We start from the raw sequence: 26,538 nt of genomic DNA, 5'->3' as shown, positions 1-26,538 counted from the left end.
TAGCTGTGACATTTTGATTCCAGCACACACTACCACAACACGGAGCCTTAAAATCCACTCCCAATCACCAGACTCAGATGACCTATTCCTGCCACTGTCTTTCAGGTTATCCCTAAACTGGCTTTGCAGGATGCCGGGAGGAACTCATCCTCCGACCACTACCCTTCCGGGAACTTGCCAGCACAGGCACCTTTTTCTCTACGCCTATGTGTAAAAGGTGGTAGCAGCAGAGTCCCTCTGCCATGAAGACGTCCCAGGTAACTGGTGTAGGGTCCTTCGGGTGTTAGCAGCTAACCCTGTACAGTATCTGCTGCCACAGGCACTTGCCTCTCTCACACTGCTGGTCAAGTTAAAGACACAAGAAGTTAGAGAAATACAAGCCAGTTTAGTGGGGAACTACAGTCTGTGACCTTAAGAAGCTGTGTAAGGTGCTCAAAGGCCGAGGGCTGCCGTGTGAGGTCTGCGTCCTGGGGCTGGGAGTCCACCTCTTGGGGGTCAGCTTTCCAGGCCGTTTTAATTTTTTCCATTTTATCTCCCCTTCCACATCCAAACCTGCTGGCTCTTCAAGGCACCAGGATCTTTGGCAACTTCACTTCCTCTCCCTTCTTCCCAGGGCTGTGACTAGGGTAAGGCAAGTGAGGTGCCCAGAGCACAAAACAGGAGGAGACTCTTCCACTTCCGAGCAACTCCTTCAGTTCTGTGCCTCAAGGGTCTCACTTGCCTGACCCTAGTCCCAGCCCTGTTTCTTCCATGCCCTCAGTTCTAATATCGCTCCCAGCCTGTGAGTTCTTTCTCTGAAAGTATCAACCATTAGATTACACTTAAATACTTCTAGCTGCAGACCTGAAGAAAGAGCAGGAGTTGTCAGTGGCACTAATACTACGGCGAATAAATGAAGATTTAGCTTGCCATTGCTGAGCTGTTCCATCTGTCTGGAACACCTTCTTTTCCCAGGTTCTTGGACAGCTGCCTTCTCCATGTCATTCGGGTCTCATCTTACTCTCACCTCCTCAGAGGGCCTTCCCAGATCATTCAACCTGAAGGAGCCGGTCAGGCATCTCTACCACATCACCCTATTTTAATTCTCTCTGTAGCTCTTCTCATGATCCGATGTGGTTCGTGTTTAGTCTCTCTCTTCCTTCTGACAGTGCAGGAACTGTGTCCTGCCCACCACTCCTCTCCCAACTGAAGGATGGCAAGTGTCTGGCATCTTGTAAGGACTCAATAAAAGTTTGTTGAATCAATGAATGAATTGTACCTTGTACCCTCTGTGCCCAAATATGCGCTCCCATTACTTCACGGAAGAAAAGCTTATAAGGCCTTCTTTAGAAAGAAAGAATGTACAATCAGAAATGTGATTTCCCCTTTAAGTAGGGAAGACAAATTCTTATCAGTAAAGTTCTTACTATTTAGGTTTCAAAGCCTAAGGAAAAATCTGAGAAGACTGGTATTTCTGCTTTGAGTCCACATACTGTTGTTCTCTGGTTTCTGACATCCAAGAAAAAAAGAATTCTCCTACCTCTGAAAACCCATTTATTACCTTTCAGTTATACACATGCAGAATTTTTATAGGATTTAGTTGTTTTTGAGTACTTGTCACACATTGTTTGTTTATATAAATTATGAGTCATTCTGTCAAATGGTTATTGTGAAAATTAATGATGTTTCAAAACTTTTATCAGTTGGTATAAATGATTCAACAATGAACTTATTAAGCTTTTCTTAAATTATTCAAATCTCACAAAAAATCCTCAATTTGCAACTCTTATGTTAACAAAGTATCTCAATCTTTCTATAGCAGTAAAAATGTTTAAAATAAAGTGACTCCTGGGCTCTCTATTCTGTTCCATTGATCTACGTGTCTGTTTTTGTGCCAGTACCATACTGTTTTGATTACAGTAGTTGTGTAGTATAGTCTAAAGTCAGCGATTCCTCCAGCTCTGTTCTTCTTTTTCAAGACTGTTTTGGCTATTGGGGTCTTTTGTGCTTCCACACAAACTTTAAAATTATTTTTTCTAGTTCTGTGAAAAATACCCTTGGTATTTTTTAAATTAATTAGTTAATTAATTTTATTTATTTTTGGCTGCGTTGGGTCTTCGTTGCTGAGCGCGGGCTTTCTCTAGTTGTGGTGAGTGGGGGCTACTCTTCGTTGTGGTGTGCAGGCTTCTTCTTGTGGTGGCTTCTCTTGTTGCAGAGCACAGGCTATATAGGGCATTTCAGTAGTTGCAGCACACGAGCTCAGTAGTTGTGGCTTGCGGGCTCGAGTGCAGGCTCAGTAGTTGTGACACACAGGCTTAGCTGCTCCGCGGCATGTGGGATCTTCCCGGACCAGGGCTCGAACCCGTGTCTCCTGCATTGGCAGGCAGATTCTTAACCACTGCGCCACCAGGGAAGCCCTACCCTTGGTATTTTGATAGGGATTGCACTGAATCTGTAGATTGCCTTAGGGTAGCGTGGTCATTTTAACAATATTAATTCTTCCAATCCATGAACACAGTATGTCTTTCCATCTGTTTGTAGCATCTTCAATTTCTTTCATCAGTGTCTTACAGTTTGCCGAGCACAGGTCTTTACCTCCTTAGGAAGGTTTAGTCCCAGGTATTTTATTCTTTTTGATGCAATGGTAAATGGGATTGTTTCTTTAATTTCTCTTTCTGATAGTTCATTGTTAGCATATAGAAATCCAACAGATTTCTGTATATTAATGCTGTATCCTCATGATCAATTAATCTGACAAAGGAGGCAAGAATATACAATGGAGAAAAGAAAGTCTCTTCAACAAGTGGTGCTGGGAAACCTAGACAGCTACATGGAAAAGAATGAAATTAGAACATTGCCTCACACCATATACAAAAATAAACTCAAAATGGATTAAAGACCTAAATGTAAGGCCAGATACTATAAAACTCTTAGAGGAAAAGACAGGCAGAACACTCTTTGACATAAACCACAGCAAGGTCTTTTTCGATCTACCGCTTAGAGTAATGAGAATAAAAAACAAAAATAAACAAATGGGACCTAATTAAACTTAAAAGCGTTTGCACAGCAAAGGAAACCATAAACAAGACTAAAAGACAACCCTCAGAATCGGAGAAGATATTTGCAAATGAAGCAACTGACAAAGGATCAATCTCCAAAATATACAAATAGCTCATGCAGCTCAATATCAAAAAAAAAAACAATCCAATCAAAAAATGGGCAGAAGACCTAAACAGACATTTCTCTAAAGAAGACATATAAATCGCCAACAAATACATGAAAACATGCTCAAAATCACTAATTATTAGAGGAATGGAAATCAAAACTACAATGAGGTATCACCTCACACTGGTCAGAATGGCCATCATCAAAAAATCTAGAAACAATAAATGCTGGAGAGGGTGTGGAGAAAAGAGAACCCTCATGCACTATTGGTGGGAATGTAAATTGATACAGCCAATATGGAGAACAGTATGGAGGTTCCTTAGAAAACTAAAAATAGAACTACCATATGACCCAGCAATCCCACTACTGGGCATATACCCAGAGAAAACCATAATTCAAAAAGACACATGCACCCCAATGTACATTGCAGCATTATTTACAATAGCCAGGACATGGAAGCAACCTAAATGTCCATCAAGAGAGGAATGGATTAAGAATATATGGTACGTATATACAGTAGAATATTAGCCATAACAAAGAACAAAATAATTCATTTGCAGCAACATGGATGGACCTAGAGATTGTCATACTGAGTGAAGTAAGTCAGAGAATGATGAATATTATATGATATTGCTTATATATGGAATCTTAAAAAAGGGTACAAATGAACTTATCTACAAAACAGAAATAGAGTTACAGAGTAGAAAACAAACTTATGGTTACCAGGGGGCAAGAGGGGGAGGGATAAGTTGGGATATTGGGATTGACATATACACACTACTATGTGTAAAACAGATAACTAATAAGACCTACTATATAGCACAGGGAACTCTACTCAATACTCTGTAATGGCCTATATGGGAAAAGAATCTAAAAAAAGAGTGGATATATGTATATGTATCTGATTCACTTTGCTATACACCTGAAACACAACATTGTAAATCAACTATACTCCAATAAATGAATAAATTTTTAAAAAATGATAAAGCCAAAAAAACGCAGATGAACAGATAAAAAAGATGTGATATATATATAATATACACACACACACACAATGGAATACTACTCAGCCATAAAAAAAGAAAGAAATTTTGCCATTTGCAACAACATGGATGGACTTGGAGGGTATTATGCTAAGTGAAATAAGTCAGACAGAGAAAGACAAATACTGCACGGTATCACTTATATGTGGAATCTAAAAAATAAAACAAGCTAGTTCATATAACAAAAAAGAAATAGACTCACAGATATAGAGAAAAAACTAGTGGTTACCAGTGGGGAGAGGGAAGTGGGAGAGGGGCAAGATAGGGGTAGGGGACTAAGAGGTACAAACTATTATGTATAAAATGAATAGGCTATAAGAATATATTGTACAGCACAGGGAATATAGCCTATACTTTGTAATAACTATAGAGTATAAAATATTTTAACTATAAAAAAATTTAAAAATTATAAATCACTATGCTGTACACCTAAAACTTATATAATATTGTACATAAACTATATCTCAATTTTTTAAAAGTATAAAAATAAATAAAGTGGGCTTCTCTGGTGGCGCAGTGGTTAAGAATCCGCCTGCCATTGCAGGGGACACGGGTTCCATCCCTGGTCCAGGAACATACCACATGCTGTGGAGCAACTAAGCCCGCAAGCCACAACTACTGAGCCCGCGTGCTACAACTACTGAGCCCGCATGCCTACAGCCCGTGTTCCACAGAAAGAGACGCCACTGCAATGACAAGCCCGTGCACTGCAATGAAGAGCAGCCCCTGCTCACCGCAACTAGAGAAAGTCTGTGTGCAGCAATGAAGAACCAACGCAGCCATAAACAAACAAACAAACAAATAAATAAATAAATTCCTGGTAGTTTTTCCCCTGTTACCCAAATGCAACATAATGTTCTGTTATAGTTGATGGAAACTTCCTCAGCTGTAACTGCCTTTTTTCTTGTTGGTCACTCTATGAAGCTACTGAGTCTAAGGGACTGTGTCTTGTTTATTGAGCTCCTAGCACTGTACATAGCAAGCAGGAAGCACTCAGCAAATATCTGTTGGACAAATGAATGAATGAAAAATTTCAAACCAAGCATGAGGGACAGCACCATCTGTCATGGCTCAAAAGAGTTTACACACAAATATGCACTATAAATGCATGGCAGTCTGAATTCAGTGTTACATGAGTGATAGGAACAAAGCCATGCAGGGATTCAGAGACAACCACAATATTTTCAGGTATTCAATATCCATTGAAATACTTTAAGATTTTTACCTAAGATTTTTTTCTCACTGAAAAGACCTGTAAAGCTTATCTAATCTAACTTCCTTATTTTGCTGGAAAGTAAGATCCAAGAGCTTAAGCTGCTGCCCAAGATTACACAAGTGAATAAATAGCAGAGCCAGGAGAGAACGTTTTTCCCACTGGACACAGCTCTCCACGGATTTTCCCTCTCTATCACTTACTGCTTCTCCCGGGTTCTTCACGCACTCTTCTTCCTCAGCTCATCCTTTAACTAATGCTGTTTCCCAAGATTCCGCTCACTACTGTGTTGTTGGTCCCAACCTCCCAAGGCATCTCATTCACCTCCACACATAGTCATCATCTCTAAGCAAACAACTCACAGATCTCTGCATTTAGCTGCATTCTTCCTCCTGCAGAACCACACTTCCCATCGCTTGCTGGACAGCTCTTCTGAGTTATCTAACTGGTCCTTGACATTTCACTACAAAACTGAGTTCATCATCTCTCCTCTTCTCCCCTCCCACTGGTTGCTACTTCAGTGCTCCTAGTCAATCAGCCAGAGAGCCTGGAATGACTGTCAGTTCCTTTCTCATCCTCATCGCCAATGTCCAATCACCCAAGGGAGCGATCACTACCATTCAGTCAATGGTGAATCTGTAACATTCCTCGCACCTGCCTGTTTTCTACTTCTACCACTTCAGGCTTTCAGTATTTCTCACCTGGTTTATTACAAGAGCTTTAGCAGATCTCCCTGCCATCTTTTTCCCAGTCTATTCTCAAAGGAGTTCTTTTCTTGAAGCTAGAACTGATCACGCATCATTCTCTTGCTCTGAAAACTTTAAGCTCTCTATTTTTAAAATTCTCCAGGCTGCCATTCAAAGCCCTCCATGACATGCTCTTCAACTGAACTCTCCCATCCAGTCTCTCATCCTACCCTCTTGCATCTCATTAATATACTTTTACTCCCAGGAACTGGAATGAACCTGGAAATTTCCCTTCAGCCTTCCTTCACTGGCTAACTTTCTGCCAGAACACTCTTTCTCAAAAACTACCTTCCTTAATTGTAGCTATTCCTTAAGGCCCAAATCATAACAGCCTATGCCTGGAAGCCTTCTAAGATTGTCAGAGTCCCCTTAATTAGACTGAAGCTCTCTCTACCCTCAATTTCAGTAGCACTTATTTTGTAAGACTGTCTTGTATTCCTGATATGTATGTGTATTTACTACTAGATACTGAGTTCCTGTGGTAGTAAAATTAATCATCTTTGTGTCTTACGTAATAACTGTCGATAGAATGGTATCTTTCCCAAGGTAAGGTCTCAATAAATGTTATCTTGAATTTAATAGGATTATAGTCCCCTGTTTTTCAACTATACAAAGCAACCACCCTTAAAAGCATTAAGAGGGCTTCCCTGGTGGTGCAGTGGTTGAGAATCTGCCTGCCAATGCAGGGGACACGGGTTCGAGCCCTGGTCTGGGAAGATCCCACATGCCGCGGAGCAACTAGGCCCGTGAGCCACAATTACTGAGCCTGCGCGTCTGGAGCCTGTGCTCCGCAACAAGAGAGGCCGCGATAGTGAGAGGCCCGCGCACCGCGATGAAGAGTGGCCCCCGCTTGCCGCAACTAGAGAAAGCCCTCGCACAGAAACGAAGACCCAACACAGCCAAAAATAAATGAATAAATAAATTTAAAAAAATTAAAAAAAAAAAAGCATTAAGAAAAAAGATAACATTTAGATTACCTTTTAAAAATAACAGTAGTCATTTCTTTGTGGTCTAAGCTACATATCTATAAGGTAGACTCAAGACTGATATTTTACATTCTTCAGGAGGTGCTCCTAAAATGCATAAGAGGCATAACTTGCTATAATTCAGAGGATGTAGGTCCAAATGCCTGTTATCAAGGAGGTAACAGACTAGCTGAATGAACCAGGCTAGGGGTAAGAAAAACAGCAGCACGGGCCTCCCAAGTCTATGATGTGATGAGAATGGAAGAGACTGTGGTGAAACGGAGCACATAAGCCTCATCTAAAGGGAACAGCCACTACTTGGCACCAATAACTGTTGCCAGGAAGGAATATGATCCAAGCTTGCCAGATCTTGCAATTTTTCTAAAGGCCAGAAATCATGATTTTTATTTGAAATCTCCTGAATTTTAAATATTGGTAACAAGCCAGTTAAAAAATATTTTGAACACTGTGAGAGCCAAATAGAAGATACCACGTAGGGTGCTAATTTGATAACTTCGTTTCTCACATTATGTCAGGAAAATGTCCAATGTGAATCAAAATGCTCCATATGGAATTCTAATATTCATTTCTGATTGATTTTTTGATTTGCCATGGCTTTACATACTTTGGCTTAAGTCTCACTACCTTTTAAACTCTCTTTCAAGCAGTTAACAAGCTATACCCAATTTAAGTATGTTATGAGACCTTTATTTCTATATTTATTTTAAAATTAATTAATTTACTTATTTTATTTTTGGCCGCATTGGGTCTTCATCGCTGTGCACGGGCTTTCTCTAGTTGCAGTGAGTGCGGGCTTCGCTTGTTGCGGAGCACGGGCTCTAAGCGCGTGGGCTTCAGTAGCTGTGGCTTGCGGGCTCTAGGGCACAGGCTCAGTAGTTGTGGCGCACGGGCTTAGTTGCTCCGCGGCATGTGGGATCTTCCCGGACCAGGGATCGAACCCATGTCCCCTGCATTGGCAGGTGGATTCTTAACCACTGCGCCACCAGAGAAGTCCCTCAAGACGTTTATTTTTAAAGGAATCTCTTTATGAAATATAAATTAAGTTTGTAATGTAAACAACTGCCCTCTGATTTGTTAATCTGACTTTTCACATGTTGGATTTTCTTTGTAAAGATAAGTCAGGGAAGTATCTAACTCATAAGGTTAACATGAGGATCAAGTGAAGTAACAGTGTAGTTGTTAAGAGCATGAGCTCCCAGCCAGACTGCCTGGATTTGAATCTCACAACAAGCCCTAGCTAGCTGACCTTGGGCAATATATTCACTCTCTGTGTGCCTCAGTGAACTACAAAATAGTAGCAGTACCTAGCTCACAGGATTGCTGTGAGGTTTCAAAGGATTAATACAGATAAAAGTATTGGAATAGTTAGTACCTGGTACATACTTATTGAATAAATGTTACCTATTACAGGCATACCTTGACGATATCGCAGGTTGGGTTCCAGAGCACAGTAATGAAGTGAATATCACAATGAAGCGTCACACAAATTTTTTTGTTTTCCAGGGCATATAAAAGTTATGTTTAGGGGTTTCCCTGATGGCGCAGTGGTTGAGAATCTGCCTGCCAATGCAGAGGACACGGGTTCGAGCCCTGGTCTGGGAGGATCCCACATGCCGCGGAGCGGCTGGGCCCATGAGCCACAACTACTGAGCCTGCGCGTCTGGAGCCTGTGCTCCGCAACAAGAGAGGCCGTGAGAGTGAGGGGCCCGCGCACCGCGATAAGGAGTGGCCCCCGCTCACCACAATTAGAGAAAGCCCTCGCACAGAAACGAAGACCCAACACAGCCATGAATAAATAAATTAATTAATTTAAAAAAAAAAAATTCAAAAAAAAAGTTATGTTTATACTATACTGTAGTCTATTAAGTGTGTAATAGCATATTTTTTTAGCATATTTTTATGTCTAGAAAAACAATGAATATACCTTAATTTCAAAATATTTTATTGCTAAAAAAATGCCAATTCAATTACAATAGAACATCAAAGATCACTGATCACAGATTACAGTAACAAATGTAATAATAATGAAAAAGTTTGAAAGACTGCGAGAATAACCAAAATGTGACAAGACACAAAGTGAGCAAATGCTGTTGGAAAAATGGCACCGATAGAATTCTCAAACCTTCAATTTGTAAAAAATGCAATATCTGCAAAGTACCATAAAGCAAAGCACAATAAAACAAGGTATGCCTGTACTCAGTATGACAGTTATTATTATTTTCTATTATAATTTCATTAGTTATCACAGAAAGTTGTGGGGAGTCTGGGATAATACATCTGAACTACTAGGAGACGAATGTAATTTGTTACACCCTATAGGGACCAAACCTTTCAAGGTTTTAATGAAAGCGTATGGCTGAAGTCCCTCCTTGCGTAAGTCCTGTGGTATATGGAGACACAGCACCAGATTCAGGTGTGCTCCCCCTGAACTGCGAGATGACATATACGACGTATGGTGGAACTAGCTGCATTGGTCAAGAGTAGGAGAGCCTGTTCCCTTATGGAGAGGCAGATTGCTTATCGGTTATAGCACAGGTCAATGCAATCAAACTGCCTGACTTTGAATCCTGATCCACCACTTCCAAACTGTGTGACCTTGGCAAAGCTAAGCTACTTATCCTTTCTAAGCCTTTACAAATATGTAAAACAGGGGTAAACAATACTTACTCACAGGATTGTAGTTAGCATTTAAGGTAATATTACATGCAAAGTGCTCAGTCAGTACCTGACCTATGGAAAGTGCTCAAGAAGGTTAGCTATCATTATTATTCTCAGATGGTTCAAGCTCGTGAATTCCAACTATGCTCTCCAGTGACTCACACAAAAGCCGGATGCTATATGGAAAATGATTCAAAGTAGTATGGTGATATGGTGACATGAATCTTTCCTAATGAAAAAAATCTCAATCAGATGGCTTAACCTTAACCAGGTAACTGTAACAGGTTTATCCTTCCCCCTGAGCTCTACCCAAAGAGACAAGTCAAAGAACAAAGGACACCACAGAAGGCAGGCCATTCTTTGTGGGTAGACAACTGTTAAGGCCAACACAGGGCCCTGCACATCACAGGAGTAAGTGCTTAATAGCTATTGAAACCCAGAAAGAACATGCTTCTAAAAAAAAAAAAAATCATTTCCTGCTGAACTGAATCAACAGGTATCCTTCCCAACTATTTCATAGACTAGTGGTTTTTAACTGTCAATAAAAATTGTGTTTTATATAATGCATGTAGTAAATGAAAGAAAGCATATAACTAAGGAACAGGAAACACAAAAAAAGAATCTCAGTAAAAAAAATTTAAGAAGAAACTAATTCTTTTAACCACACAGGCTTAAAATATGTGTCATGTAAAGACAACAGGGAAAGTATTTGTAGATGTCATCTAGTTGGAATAAGCTAATTGTGATTATTGTTAGATGAACATGTGAATATTTTGAGCCTTTAATTATACCCATGTGTAGCCTACTACAAATTTAGCACTTTCTACTTCCAGCCCATTTTTAGCCATCCCTTATGCTAAGATGCATCACAACATGTACTATTTGAGACAGTAATTTGTTACCTGGATGTGGACTGGAGGTGATGAGGCTCCATTCATTGATGTCTGAATTGTAGCTCTGGACCTTGTCATAGGTGCAGCTTCCTCTGTATCCGCAGTGGCCGCCAATGACGTAGATAACTTCATGTAAGACACAGGCAGTAGCATTTCCCACGCCTGTGTGTTAATTAAAATCACATCTTCAGATTGCTCTTTCATTCGGTTTTGCAATGAATATTGGACTAAGATTATTATTGCTTTTGTTATTATTGACAGTAGATACAAGGCATTGTGCTAGATGCTATGAAGGATAGAAGAATAAAAAAAAAAAAAAGGCTCCCTGCACCTTTTTCTAAAAGGGGTGAGACATTTACACAAATAATTAGAACACAGGGTAGAGAACTCCTATGAACGTTCAGAGCAAGGAGACACTGCTTTGACTAGGGGAATCATGGCAGGCAGTGGCAGAATTTGACCTGGGCCTCGGTAGGTAGCCTTTGGCAGGCACAGGTGAGAGGAAGCCATCCTAGGCAGAGGGAAAGGTGAGTGCTTATTGGACAATGTCACGTAGCCGAGTTTGATTCCCAGCACTTGGGCAGGGCAGGTGGCACACCTGGGGCTGTCGTGTGGGAATTAAAGCTGACGTGGTAAACTGAAGCCACACGGCAAAGGATCCTGATGCCCAAGTAAGAAACATGGACTTAATTTAGCAGGACTTTTAAGGTTTTTAAACAGAGGAAGGGAGGGACTACAGGAGTAGAAGGGCAAGAGTCAGAAAGAGCTAGGTATTGGCCCAGGTGCGAAGTACTGAGGGCCTGACTTTAGACTGGGCCTTGAGTCGGAGGGAAGGATACCAAGGTAAGAGACACCGTCAGAACAGATGGGCCTTGATGACTGACTGCGTCCAAGACTCAATCTGAGGTCCTGAGCTCAGAAAACTGGGAAACACTGATGCCACAGAAAAATAAGGAAGAAATGGATTCAGCAGGGGAAGAAGACGTGAGGAAGAAAGATGAGGAGGCTCGTTTTAGTTGAAATTGTCAGTTTAAGTCTTTCAACCAACTTTTTACTTAGCCTATTAGATGGGCCGGTGCAGTTCAATCTCCCTGTGCATTTCTACTCCAAAACAAGAGTGAGTTTATAAGCAGGGCAGTTATGATGAGGGGAAAAAAAGTTAGGACTTTCTAAACAGCCAAGTATTTATTTCTTCTCTGTACACCCGTAAACTAAAAAAGGAAATGAATTTGAAACTTGGCTCTGCCCAACTTCGGTGCTCATTACCAGGGAAAGCTGCTAGTTCACTTCATGGCTACAAAATAAAACAAACTGGGGAACATCGTGTTATCCTTTCTAGAGACAAATGGGAAACTTAAAGTTCAGCATGAGTCCACCCATCAGAACCAGTACTAGCAAAAAGTGCACAGAACTGACAGAAGTGTTACCCTTCCCTGGGATGGTCAGATATAATCAGGAATCAAAACTTAAGTTAAAAGTATAAAACTCTGGAATTTCAGACCCAGCTGGGGGGTAGGGGAGGACTTCAGCATACGAGGGTCTTCCATTCCACTCAAGGCTAAGGCAAGAACACGTGTGGCCTTCTTCACAGTGGATACACCATTGCAGCACTTTCTTTTCAGGAAGCACTGTTTCACACATGATTTAACAACATTTTGGTAAAGTAATACATTTCAATCCTCAAAGAAATATACTCTAAACTGCAGAACCACTGAAATTGTGATCTTATCCTTAAGAAACAGAGGCAGAAATATATCCAGGTTTACAACAGCTGCTAAAATATTTGAACTTTCCTTGTTTCTTTTGTAGGAAAGGAGTCAGGACATTAAGAGCCACCCTGGGGAGAGGACTGGGGGAATTAGTAAATTGGGGGGTCAAGCTCAGGCAGAGTCAAAAACCAGAGCAGCTGTCGCAGCAGGCGTTAAGCCACCTTCTCCCATCCTGTCAACTACTTCGCAACCTTCGGATGTGCAGGAGAGCGGTTGTAATTGAATATGAAAGATATTTCTGCCCTGTCAAAGCTGACATGTTCTTCTATAAGATGTTCATGACTATAATGCCTAACACTTACTGAGTGCTTACTCTGTGCCAGACACTGTCCTAAGCACTTCACATGAATAAACTCAATTAATCCTTTCAGAACTAAGCTATGTAATATTGTGACCCCCATTGTACAGATGGCAAAACTGGGGCACAGGGAGATTAAACCATTTGCCCAAGCTCACCAGCAAGTAAGGTGAAAGTCAGGATTTGGATCCAGGCAGTTTGGCTTCAGAAGCAGCATGTTTGGTCACAAGGCCATTCTGCCTCTCAGGCTTCCTGTTCTCATCCAAGAATCATACCGGGTCAGATTCCCAGACCAGGTCAGATTCCCACACCCTCACTAGCATTAAAAAAGAAACAGAAAGGCCTGGGAAGAAACATCTGGAATAAAATGACTCAAATTTGGTAACAACGTACCAGTTTGTGTGCAACTCCCCAGCACCAATGAATAAATGTAATGAAATAAGTGAGATTCTAGCTTAACTTTTTTTACAGTGGGAGAGAAAGACAAGGCTAATCTAGTACCAAACACAGCAGAAAATACAGTGTTTATCAGACAGATGCTGAGATCCAATAGCCACTGTGTGGGCCACGTGTGGGAGGTAGGGGACCTGCCCCTCTCCTTTACCCTCTAAGACAAGACTGGAATCCCAAAGAGCAGAGGGTGTTTGTCTCTAGTTTTTGAGAGAATGTAATTTGTTACACCCTATAGGGACCAAACCTTTCAAGGTTTTAATGAAAAACCTTTTAAAAGACAGATGATCAGATGATGAGAGGAAAAAAAGCTGAACATTTAAAAGCAGAATCAAAAAGGTTCAATGCCAAGAGCAAGCAGAAAAAAAAAGAAATTTAACATGAATAAAACTACCCAGCTTTCTCTCTTCATTTAGCCTTTGATTTAAATATAAATTCTTAAGACTCAAAGCAAGATGTAGATTCAAAACAGGCTGTAGAATAAGAAGAATGAATTATACTGTTTTCTTATATAAATAATATTTCTTTTCTAGCCTGGGCAGCATACTCTGATCACATAACTCTCAGTCAAGTTGGGGACTGCTATACTATATTTTCACTTGGAACATTCTGTGTAACATTATTTGTATAAGCCACTATAGTTCCTAGGTAGCATTCCAAAGTGATAAATTCTTTTCAACGTTATCTGTGAGAGAAGTGAGAGACCCTTGGCCTAAACTCAAACACCTAAAAAATACAGAATGAACACAATCTGCACTTACCTTTAATCATGTTTGCAGTAGGAATCCATTTCTCTTTTAATGGATCATAGAACTCAGCCTCTTCTGCTGGAGCCCCTTTTCTGTAACCACCTAAAGCATAGACACAGCCACCCAAGGTGACTGCACAGTGATAATACCTGGCATTGAGCATTGGCAAACCTTCTGTCCATTCATCACTTTCACTGTTATAGATCCACACTGTGTCAAGAGCTTCTATGTTATCCGTTCTGTAACCCCCGGTTACATAAATATTGGGTCCCAAACATGTAACACCATAGCTCTCCCTAGTGTAATCTGGTATTTCTGCTCCCTGGATCCAAACATTTGTCAAAGGATCCCATACGTGCACCTCTGATAAAGGATGCCAGTAATAGCCTCCAATGATATACATTGTGGCTGTGGACCTCTGAGAAATCTCTTTATGCATGGGATTCAAAGCATTGTATATGAGAGACCTGATCTTATTTTCAGTTAACAGGCAGCTTCTTTGAAGGCCCAAAGCTGTTTTTAAATACACTGGATCTATATCTATGTTGATATAGCTTAGTAGATTATACAGGCATTCAATTCGATTTTCTACATCATGAGCAGTCCACTTGATAACTGGCTCTATGACAGCTTCTTCTTTCCAAACACTGAGATTCTTTCTGGACAAGATAAAGAGAAACTTTTCAAGGCTGATTTCCAGAAATTCTTCTTGTTGCCATACTTCCTTAAACCTTGAGCATAGAATTCTTCGAGATTCCTTCTCTAGTTCTGGACACACGTGAAATTCTGCAAAGGAGTGCATTCCAATACAATTATCAATATCCAAGTGCCTTACCAAAAACTGCTCACATGCTTTCTTTACCGAAAGGAACTGTAGCAGATCTGCTGCTTCAAGCAGGCTTTGAACATTTCTTTTAGTTATCTCAATTTGGGACGTGTACGCATAATTTACAAGGCCTTCCAAGATATCATGGTGGATGCCAGAGATTTTTATTTTATTTTTAAATTTTTCTTTCATGTCAGCTGTGAACATTGCTTTAAAATAATTGCTGCAAGCAGCTAAAACAGCTCGGTGACAATGGAAGATTATGCCTGAAGGACACTGAAGGGTAATATCAGTAAATAATCCATCCAAGTAAAATGTTTTGAATGCATCCAGAAAATCCACTGGATGCGTCGAATCCTTGAAAAGGTAAATATAATCTTCTTGTCCTTTTAGAGCCATGGCTGCAATAAACATGAAACAATACACGTGTTTTCAATTGTGCGCATTACCTCATAATCAATGCTAAATATTCCTGTCATTATAATGATTGATTAGCATCGAATATACAAAACTAGACTAAGTTCAGCACTCTGTCACAAATGCAAAATGTGGATACACTATTTCATAATTTATATGATGATCAATTTCAATGCAGGAAGCTATCCCGTATAGCTCGGAGTCTGATATGAGGCCCCCGGATTGCTCAGGGGTCCTTTCGAGAAGAAATATTGATTTGCTACCCCATTCACCCAGTCTCCGACTTGCCGGTCCTAGAGAGAGCCCCCACTTGGCAAACCAAGTGTCCAAGAGGTCACCCCACTCGAGGCTGGACCTTGGCCGGCTCGGCTCGGCCCCAATTCAACCTTTTCCCCGAGTTCCGTCTCCCTTTCAAGTCGAATCGAGATGCCAGGAAAGGGATGATCGAAATATAACTGGACAGAAGAAGTCTCGGAAAAGGGAAATCCTGTGCCTTTCTGCTCAAGGAAGGACGCAAAGGAAAACGGCCGGACGGCGGCCCCTCCATCCGCGTGCCCGCTCCCCGGCTGCCGCAGGGCTTTCCGCGCGCCGCGCGCCCGGCCCCCGGCCCGCGTTTCCGCCCGGAGACCGCCCCGCCCGGGGGCCTGGCATGGGGACTCGCCTCGAGGGCGCCGCGCGCCGCCGCCGGGCTGGGCGCCCGCGTCCCTCCACCCCGGGACGCCGCACAGGTGTGGGGAGGGCGCCGCGGACGGCCCCGCGCTCGGCCCGGCCCGCCGCCCGCGCGGCCATTGTCTCCGCGCCTCTACCGCGGGCTGGCCTCGCTCCCCCGCGCCCGGTCCCCGCTCGCTCCCCGCCGGCTGGCCTTGCCCCGCACTCACCTCCGGCGGCGGCTCCCGGTCGCGCTGCGGACCCGCGGGCTAGTGGCGAGCGGGGGCGGGGGCGCCTCCGGACCCTCTGACCATCTTTGGAAGAGGCGCGGCGGAGGCTGCCTGCTAGTGCAGCTCCAGCCCACAAGCGGCTCCTATTTTGGTGCCCCGGCTGCTCCCCGCCTCCAACCGAACGGCCCCCCACGCGGCTGGGGCGCGGGGCGACTCGCGGGAACTCCCGGCTGGCGGGGCCGCGCTGCGGGCAGGGGCGGGGTGGGCGCGCGGGCGAGTGGCTGCGGCCCCTCCCCGGCGGGCTCCCCGGCAGCAGGTGGGACGGCTTCCCCGAGGAGACCGCCTGCGCCGCTAGCTTTTGCCCTTCTCCCGGGACCTGTGCCCGCATCCCCACCCCACGCACAGACACTGCCGAGCGTTTTCTCTCTAGACAAACGCTCTAAGTCCTGAATTAGGACCATATATAGGAGTTGGGGGGCCCCCTTTTCCCTCTTTCAGTAGCTCTCCCCAGCCCAGGCCCTAAGGGTGGAATGGAATTGGGAGTCGGGGTTGGCGAGAATGCAGCAAACTTAAAGGTCTGGGGTTCAGGTTGCCTTCAAAATGCTAGAAGTAGTTGCCGCTTTCCCACGAACTCCGTCCCGCCCCCAGCAGAGCACTCTGGAGGAGTGCTGGGGAAGCCCCTGGGACTGATGTGTACACAGTGGGTTAACTTGGAGCTTTGAGAAAAACTGAGAGCAGCCAGGGCCAAGGATTCAGGTTACAGTATTTAGAACAGAGTAGCTGGAAGGAGCAGCCTCCAGTCTTTCTTCCTGGTGGCACAGTCCAATCACATAAAGACGTACATATGCTACACCACAAAGTTCATGTTCTTGTTCCTACAAAAGACAATATCAAATATTTTCATTTATCATTCATTCATTTGCAAGATTTTATTGAGTGCCTAGGCACTGGTAATAGCGTGGTGAAAGATGGCCCACAGGGCTTCCCTGGTGGCGCAGTGGTTGAGAATCTGCCTGCCAATGCAGGGAACACGGGTTCAAGCCCTGGTCTGGGAAGATCCCACATGCCGCGGAGCAACTAGGCCCGTGAGCCACAACTACTGAGCCTGCGCGTCTGGAACCTGTGCTCCACAACAAGAGAGGCCGTGACAGTGAGAGGCCTGCGCACCGCGATGAAGGGTGGCCCCCACTCGCTGCGACTAGAGAAAGCCCTCGCGCAGAAACGAAGACCCAACACAACCAAAAATAAATAAATTAATTAAAAACAAACAAACAAACAAAAAGATGGAACAAAAAGATGGTCCATAGCTCGCACGGAGTTTATAGTCTAGCCAGCTTAAAGGAGGAAGGAGACCAGGGTGAAAGGAACACCAGAGGCCCAGTGTGTTTCTCAGAATATGGTATGAGAGACAATATACAAAGTGGCCAGACTGTATATGACAAAAGAACTCTGAACCACACAAGAAGTCCAGGAAGCCAAACCACAACTTCTGCAGCAGTTGGACCAGGAGGTGGTCAATGACTGCCAACTTCCCTATTTTTACCCCTACTTTCAACTTGGGACCAGTCAGAGAAAGCCAAATATGCTCCCCATACCAATGAGATAAAATACTCCCTGATTCTAGTAGCTGGACTCCAGCTTTCCCAGGCCAACAACCTCCAAAGTATACCTGAGACCTTCCCCTTTTTTCCACTTTTATAAAGTTTTCCCGCTCCCCTATCTGCCTTTGAGCTTCTATCAAAGGCAAATGATGGTCCTGACTCTCTTGCTATAGCAAGATCTGAATAAATGGCCTCCGTTCTCATTTGGGTGATTTTATTTTAATTCCACATGTCAGACCACCTCAACTGAATTATGTGGGATACTAGAATCTGCATTCTAATCAAGGGCATCAGGTGATTCTTTTGCACAAATAGAAGAACATACGTTGGGGACTTCCTTGGTAGTCCAGTGGGTAAGATGCCGTGCTCCCAATGCAGGGGGGCAGGGTTCGATCCCTGGTTGGGGAACTAGATCCCGCATGCATGCCACAACGAAGATCCTGGAGTGCCACAACTAAGACCCGGTGCAGCCTAAATAAATAAATATATTTTTAAAAAAGAAGAAGAAGAACCTATGTTGGACCCAAAATGGAAGAAAAATGAAAGGTTTACTATCTCAACATCTGGTAAACAGTTTAGTAGAGAAGAAAAGTATATGAGATTTTGTTTCAGGGTTAAGATTCTTCTCTGCCACTTATCTATCATGTAGCTTAACTAAACTTCTCTTATCCTGAGTTTTCTGACTTGTAAAACAGAAAATATCAGTACTTTCTCAACTAACATAAGGATATTGGAAAGATAAAATTGTGACAGTGAAAGCACTTAGGATGTGGTATATAAATGTTAACTATTATAATGAAAGGATATTTACACTTAATTCTCCATCACAACCTCAATTTGGAAATTAATATCTTATTAACATTTCTTCAAAAATTATGAACTTTGTAGTTAACTGTAATATCAGACACTTTGTCCTTCATGGATAGTGATGTTATTGTTGGTGTTGTCATTCAAGGACACAATTGCGATTGATTGAAGATGGGGCATTCTTTCCATGGTTGTCATTGAAGTGTGGCAATGGCTGTTTGTGGCTATGGTGCTAAGTTTGATGTATAGTAAATATAGGCTCTACCTAACTCAGAGGAGGGGCTTCTAGAATCAAAACAACATGTAATAAATGATTCTCAAATAACAGAATTCACTATATTGTCATTTGTTCTGTTATTTCAGATTGCTGCAGAGAGCAATTCATACTTTTGCTTCCATTGCCTGATGTTCCCTGGTTGTGAATTATTGCTTAAAAGTGTATATCGGCTATATGTCAATTATATCTCAAAAAAAAAAAATGACCCAAAAAAGTGCATATCAGTATGTATTAGACTGCTTCAACCTGCCAAGAGAAGAGCAGGTCCTGAAGGGTATGGGCAGGAGCAGTTCCTCTTTACCACATGCTTTATCAAAAAGACCACTGCAAATGCTAATAGATTCGATGCACTCAGAAACATATAATTAGCATTCATAAGTTAAATAAATTAATGACACTGTTCAAGAAAACAAGTGTGCCATCTGTGAATCCAAGTCTTAGGGAAATAAAGAGCCACCGTGGAGATGAGACATAAAAGACTCTTGGCAGATACTGAGCTTGGCACGGGGTTGGAGTCCTTTTGACAGCATACTGAGCTTTTCAAAAGACTTGGTTTCTAAAAATAACAATTTTTTTTGTTGTTTTTACCTTATTAATACACCTTTCCACTAAGTATTGCTATGTCATTAAATGTTCGGTATGCTAAGTAATTGTGATAATCATTATCAATATATGTAAATGTGCCAGTATATACAGAAAATTTTGTGTACTTCATTTAACCTACTGGATAGAACAAATTGGTGTTAAGTAAAAAAAAAATAGGAATAATTTAGAAGGCCACCACATACAACTGTGTAAGTTGTGCACTGCATAATTCCAGCTCATTCCATTCAAGTAGAGTGCCATGTGAACACTGTCTCAGGAGTTGTACAGTATACAGCCAGCACAGGTAGGTATATGTGGCTGCCCTGGAGTTGCTATGTCTTGGCAAAGCCTTTTTGGTATGCTTCCGGGAAAATAAAGAAAACATTCTGATGACTGGGTAACAAGTGCTTTCACAAGTCAGAATGTTTCCAATTCCTTGTTTTCAACAAAAGTCAAAGAGCATTTTTGACAAATAACTTGGAAAGAATCCACAAAATGAGTGGCACTGCCATAATAAAATTCCTCTCATTCCCATCTAGTTGTCTATGTGAACACATTTTCTCAGGGATTATATCTATAGAAATGAAAAACAGGAATATTACTGATCCTAAACTTTGTCTCATGCCAGCAGAAAACAATACTCAGCCAAAGATACATGGTCTCAATGAAAGGAAAATAGCCCAATTCATCAGACTGAAATAATATTTGATAAATTTTTACTTTTGATTTAAACTTATTTATGTTGTTTGGTCAATTATAGTAATAATTGTAATGTTAATCAGCTCAGAATTTTTTTACTACTTAAGAATCAAGGAGGGCCTTCCCTGGTGGCGCAGTGGTTGAGAATCTGCCTGCCAATGCAGGGGACACGGGTTCGAGCCCTGGTCTGGGAAGATCCCACATGCCGCGGAGCGACTAGGCCCGTGAGCCACAATTGCTGAGCCTGCGCGTCTGGAGCCTGTGCTCCGCAACAAGAGAGGTCGCGATAGTGAGAGACCCGCGCACTGCGATGAAGAGTGGCCCCCACTTGCCGCAACTAGAGAAAGCCCTCGCACAGAAATGAAGACCCAACACAGCCATAAATAAATAAATAAATAAATTTAAAAAAAAAGAATCAAGGACATAAAACAGTTAAAATTCTAATTTATGTACATTTCTGTTGCAGAGAGGCTTAAGAGGTGACTAATGAAAGATTTTCAAGTATAAAAATACATGGACAATCCTTTCTTTGAATGTTTCCAATATGCATGAATTTCAGTTACCACCATTTTGTTAAATAACACCAATCCTTCAAACAGGGTTCAGATTTCAATTACTATGGTATATTAACTGTGAATAATTGCATAAAATAGAAATTTCGCCTTCTAGCTCTTCAGTCCACATATCACTACATAAATAACAGATGAGCATCAAGGTCAGTGACCCATCATGTCTCTTCTTTCAAAGTCCTTGGTGATTGGTCACTGTGCATCTGTTATTCAGTTCACATTCAGACAACGAAGCTTGCGGTTGTCTTACCTCCTGTCTGCCAGTGATAAATCTACATAGTATTTTACAAAAATAGATGACTGAGAGAGGGCATTGGCCAACAAAAATGAAAATGTAGCAAAGAATTAAAAGTGATAATGCCAAAAGTGGAATTTGAGTTGAACAGAATGAAGTTCTAGAAGAAATAGCTGAGCATGGGAATGTTGACAGTGCCACCAGTGAAGAGACTCTAGATCTGCAGCCAGCTGACCTTGGTGCAGGTGAACTTTGTGACTTAAAGAGGACAGTGGTTATTGACAAAACGGATAATGGTGTCCTAGAAGAAGTAATACTGGCAAAAAAATTTCATTTTAAAAGAACTCTTGGAGGACTTCCCTGGTGGCGCAGCGGTTAACAATCCGCCTGCCAATGCAGGGGACACGGGTTCGAGCCCTGGTCTGGGAAGATCCCACATGCCATGGAGCAACTAAGCCCATGCGCCACAACTACTGAGCCTGCACTCCAGAGCCCGCGATCCACAACTACTGAAGCTCGCGCGCCTAGAGCCCATGCTCCGCAACGAGAGGAGCCACCACAGTGAAGCCCTCGCACTGAAATGAAGAGTAGCCTCCGTTCACCGCAACTAGAGAAAGCCCGCACGCAGCAGCGAAGACCCAACGCAGCCAAAAATAAATAAATAAATTTATTTTTTTTAAAAAGTGCAAGGATAAAATGTTGGAAGCTGATCCAAACTTAGAAGTATGACAATTCACTAAGTCATAGAAAGATGATCACTCTGTATTGTAAGTTACAGGACAAAAAGAAGACGGTGAAAACTGTTTACTCTTAATAAGTTTTTTACAGAAAAATAAAATACTTTCATTTCCAATGTTTCTAATTGCAGTGTACTAAGTAAATATTGGTCTCAATGTTTTTCATTTTCCTATACATTTATAACTGGCAGTAAGACAGTTTTTAATGTTCTGACAAAAAATTTAAAGGTCACAGGACAATCACAATTGTTCCTACTGATTATTAAGATTATTTTGCATGGTAATTTTGCACATTTTTATGCGAGGACTGCCTGTATTTTCAATAGGACAACACTCTCTGGGAGAAGTGGAATGGAAATATGAGTTCAAGAAAAAAAAGAATAAGATAAAAATTTCCCACTGTTAAAGAACAACTTGTTTATGCATTTTTAAATGAATTTTTAAATTACTATAGTTAGCTTTTGCTAAATAGATTTTAATAAGTTATTTTAAAGCCTACTAAAAAGTCATTATTTACAATACTCTAGAAATTACAACCTTGGCAAATGTTTAAACTTATAATGAAAAGTTTTCAATATCAATCTGAAAATGTGGAAGTGAGTATGTATGTTACTCTTGGGGTACTTGTTCAAAAAACATATGAAAGACCACTGGTTTATTCTCATAATAGGAACTAGCTTACTACTCTTTGGGGGAGGGTCATTTAAAAGATAGCTGTTTACTGAGAATATGTTTTTGCGTGCCAGAGTTAGAGCTAAATTCCAGATAAAAGTAATACAAGGCAGAAGATAATAAACTAGGACCTTTATCAACTACAAAAAAAAAAAAGAAGAAACCCAATTCTTCTGGCTAGAAAAAGAACAAAAGTAAGAGCATTGGCTCAAATCAACCAAGACAGACTGATACTCTTACCTAAGTTAGAGATTAAAATTCTCCAACGACTCCCTGTCTCATTCAGTAAAAGCCAAAGTACTCACAGTGGCCTCCACACCCCACCCCCAGCCCTGTTTCTGCCCTCACCAGGAATGGCACCGCCTCAAGGCCTTACTGCTAGCTATTCCTTTTGCCTGCACTGCTCTTTTCCCCATACTGCCACTTGAGCCGATTGCTCACCTCCACTGGGTTTTTGCTCAATATCAACTTCCCAACAAGGCCTTCTTTTACCAACCTATTTAAATTTATCTCCGTACCCTACCTGTTATTCCCAATTCCCCTTCCCTGCTTTAATTCATAATCCTCATCACCATCTATAATATCATATATTTTACATATTTTTCCAGTTCATTGTGGGATTTCTCCCACTAGAATGTAAACTCCACGAAAGCAGTGATTTTGTGTTTTGTTCATGGTATATCCCCAGTTCATTCTGGTATTCCTAGAACAGCGTCTGCCACATAACAGGTACTCAATAAATATTTTTTTATATCAGTGAAACTATGAGTGGATTAAAAGTAAGACTTTCAGGAGCTTCCCTGGTAGTGCAGTGGTTAAGAATCTGCCTGCCAATGCAGGGGACACGGGTTCGATCCCTGGTCCGGGAAGATCCCATATGCTGCGGAGCAACTAAGCCCTGCACCACAACTACTGAGCCTGTGCTCTAGAGCCCGTGAGCCACAACTACTGAGCCCACGTGCCTAGAGCCCGTGCTCCACAACAAGAGAAGCCACGGCAATGAGAAGCCCGCGCACTGCAACGAAAAGTAGCCCCCGCTCACTGCAACTGGAGAAAGCCCGCGTGCAGCAACGAAGACCCAACGCAAACAAAAATAAATAAATAAAATAAATAAATTTTTTTTTTTAAAGTAAGACTTTCAGAATTTCCTTTAAAAACTTGCTCAGGGCTCATAGTTCTCTAAGAAATTATATAAATGACTTAATCTGCAGACACTGCCCTCCTGTACCACATGATCTAAAAGTTTTGTGCTTTTTTTCATTTTCAAATTCAAAGCATCCAGTTTATCTATCCCTTCCTTTTCGTTCTCTCAGACAGCACGCTTATTGGGTCTTCATCACTTCTCACTTGGCTTACTGCAAGATTTCTCTGTGTCAGTCTCTCCCCGTTCCTCCCAAGCTGTACACTACCTTTCATCCTCTCCAAACAGCATTTTCTTGACATCACTTCCCTTTACTTGCTCCTAAAAGGTACCTGGAAGAAATTCAAATTCCACTGATTAGCTTTCAAACCCGTCTATAAATTGGCCAAATCCTACTTACAAAGCTTGATTCCACTACTCCCCAGTTTAAACCCTTAGCTTCATCAGGCCGGCCACATCATCACTATCTCAAGAATACGCTGTGCGCACCCCCGTCTTGGTTCACATTATTCCTTTCATCTGGGAAGCTCTATCAAGTCCTTTCCATTTTTCCAAATCCTTTTCATCCCTTAAGGTATAGATTGCAGTCTACCTCTTTCATAAAGCTTCTCTTATATGACAATTAATCAACTGACTGAGTACACAATACAATACTATATGGTCATCTAGTTCTTCCTTGACTTAAGTACTTTTTGTTTATGCTGATTACTAATATGCTTTATGAATCTTACTTGGGAATTATGAATTACATAGGTATATGTCCCACCTCTTCAATCAAATTGTAAATGCTTTGAAGGACATCATTATTTGTAAGACATAGTCCTACACTTATACTTCTACAAGTTTTTGTTTTGTTTGGATTTGTCTTCTTGCACATAGTAGCCCCTCAAAATATTTGTTTACTCTAGTATTTTTATCTCCCCAAATTGTGCAATAGGATATTTTTTCTGGATTTAAGCCTGAAAAGGGCTAAATTGTTAATAAATCCCTGAAAGAACATACTCTCATATTTAACTGAGGATAACAAAATATTGCATGGACCAAGTTGTGAGAACAGTTGAGATTCAGATATGTAACAAAATCCTGAATATGACTGTAAAGTGGTAGAAAAAAATGTGAAGGAGCAAGTTTGCACTGATTATAAAATCCTATGCGGTAAATGGTAGTTTAATTGTAAATATTTTTTACTAGTTGTTTAGACATACAATTGAAAATTTATTATTTGAATATAAAAGACAAACTAATTTTTTACTAAGTAACATCTTCCATAAACAATGGGAGCTTCTAAGAATTTCTGTTAGGAAACATTTATGTTAATATTTTGTTTCCATATGAACTATCATCACACAGACATCAGTTTGTATGACATAAGTAAGATAGATTTAGTTTTTGGCCCAGAATATATTATTCCATAAGCCCTTACAGGGTACATCAAAAAATCTCTCTACAACAGAACTATCACATTGTCCACCTGAAAAAAGAAACCCATCAGGGAGCACAAAATGATAGGGTATAAGGTAAAAGAGTTAAGGCAATTAATTATTATTTATATATTCCCTACAACTGGTCTCATCTAAAGATGTACTGTGAGGTTATTAGGTCAGTAAAGGACTCTCCCTCTAATCTTCTGGGAAAAAAAAGCATATCATAATAGGGGTAGAAAGTGGCTATAAATTCCAGTCCCATTATCACACTCTTAACAGAACTACTGGGGATATATGTATATGTAAAACTGATTCACTTTGTTATAAAGCAGAAATTAACACACAATTGTAAAGCAATTATACTCCAATAAAGATGTTAAAAAAAAACAAAAAAAACAGAACTACTGTGGGAATGTAAATTGATACAACCACTATGGAGAACAGTATGGAGTTTCCTTAAAAAACTAAAAATAGAACTACCATATGACCCAGCAATCCCACTACTAGGCATATACCCTGAGAAAACCATAATTCAAAAAGAGACATGTACCACAATGTTCACTGCAGCACTATTTACAATAGCCAGGACATGGAAGCAAACTAAATGTCCATTGACAGATGAATGGATAAAGATGTGGCACATATATACAATGGAATATTACTCAGCCATAAAAAGGAACGAAATTGAGTTATTTGTAGTGAGTTGGATGGACCTAGAGTCTGTCATACAGAGTGAAGTAAGTCAGAAAGAGAAAAACAAATACCGTATGCTAACACATATATATGGGATCTAAAAAAAAAAATGGTACTGATGAACCTAGTGGCAAGGCAGGAATAAAGACGTAGAAATAGAGAATGGACTTGAGGACATGGGCAGGGTTGGGGGGGGTAAGCTGGGGCGAAGTGAGAGTAGCATCAACATATATACAATACTGAATGTAAAATAGATAGCTAGTGGGAAGCAGCAGCATAGCACAGGGAGATCAGCTCTGTGCTTTGCGATGACCTAGAGGGCTGGGATAGGGAGGGTGGGAGGGAGACGAAGAGGGAGGGGACATAGGTATGCATATGGCTGATTCATTTTGTTGTACAACAGAAACTAACACAGTATCGTGAAGCAATTAGACTCCAATAAAGATCTATTAAAAAAAAAACAAAAACAGAACTACTCTTCTCAGTCTGGTGCCTGCCTTCAGGTGCCCTATTGATATATCAGCTGTCCCTTGGAAGCTGCTTATGAGACCATAAATGAAAATCCTCTCTAACTCTCCTTCAGGGCTAGTATTAACCAGGAGCTAAAATATTCAAATGCTATAAAACTAAATGAATATGTAGGCATATCAGATAAAACATTTTTTTAAAAAGTAGAATTAAGATGTAATTATAACTTGTTCTGTAAAAGACTACACTTGCACTACGAAAGCAGATTTAAACTAATAGATTTGTGCCACAGTACATATAATACCTGGGTAGGGAAAGAAGTCTAATATGTATCTAACACAGGAAGGAAGTGATTGAGTTAGGCATCAACGATATTTATTAAACGCTCAGGTGGTGATTGCTATGATGTGACAAGGCTGTGGACTTGGTGATAAGGAAATTATTACCTGGGGGAAAATATTTTGGATCTGCGGCTTTAAGAGTAGTGGTATTCTGTGTGTACAATATCTCTTCACTTGATCCACAAATAAAACATATGGACTTTTAGGCATTAAGTAGTT

General features: G+C 41.2%; 1 protein-coding gene and 1 long non-coding RNA gene across 7 annotated transcripts in view; one reads left to right on the top strand and one right to left on the bottom strand.

Annotated features, from left to right (window-relative positions):
• LOC309662594 overlaps positions 1–9,411 on the top strand; it is a 32,381-nt gene extending 22,970 nt beyond the window's left edge. The window contains exons 3-4 of one of the 2 annotated variants that reach the window (XR_014264787.1): positions 106–257; positions 8,636–9,411. This is a non-coding gene — a long non-coding RNA (uncharacterized lncRNA). Of the gene's footprint in view, positions 1–105; positions 258–954; positions 4,358–8,635 lie in introns of those variants that run through there. The other variant, XR_014264788.1, reaches the window with a different exon arrangement.
• LOC309662540 (kelch-like protein 23) overlaps positions 1–26,538 on the bottom strand; it is a 61,129-nt gene that overhangs the window by 22,071 nt on the left and 12,520 nt on the right. Inside the window, exons 2-4 of one of the 5 annotated variants that reach the window (XM_082465386.1) lie at positions 23,662–23,725; positions 13,962–15,176; positions 10,693–10,845 (exon numbers count right to left, since the gene is read on the bottom strand). In XM_082465386.1, coding sequence (XP_082321512.1) covers positions 10,693–10,845; positions 13,962–15,176; positions 23,662–23,695 — 1,402 coding nt within the window. In that variant the 5' untranslated portion in view covers positions 23,696–23,725. Of the gene's footprint in view, positions 1–10,692; positions 10,846–13,961; positions 15,177–16,070; positions 17,043–23,661; positions 23,726–26,538 lie in introns of those variants that run through there. The other 4 variants (XM_082465385.1, XM_082465384.1, XM_082465383.1 and 1 more) reach the window with 4 other exon arrangements.

Source organism: Balaenoptera physalus (genome assembly GCF_965194825.1).
Source record: "Balaenoptera physalus genome assembly, chromosome: 6".
Classification (NCBI taxonomy): Eukaryota; Metazoa; Chordata; class Mammalia; order Artiodactyla; family Balaenopteridae; genus Balaenoptera; species Balaenoptera physalus.
This window is presented reverse-complemented; position numbering and strand designations above follow the sequence as displayed.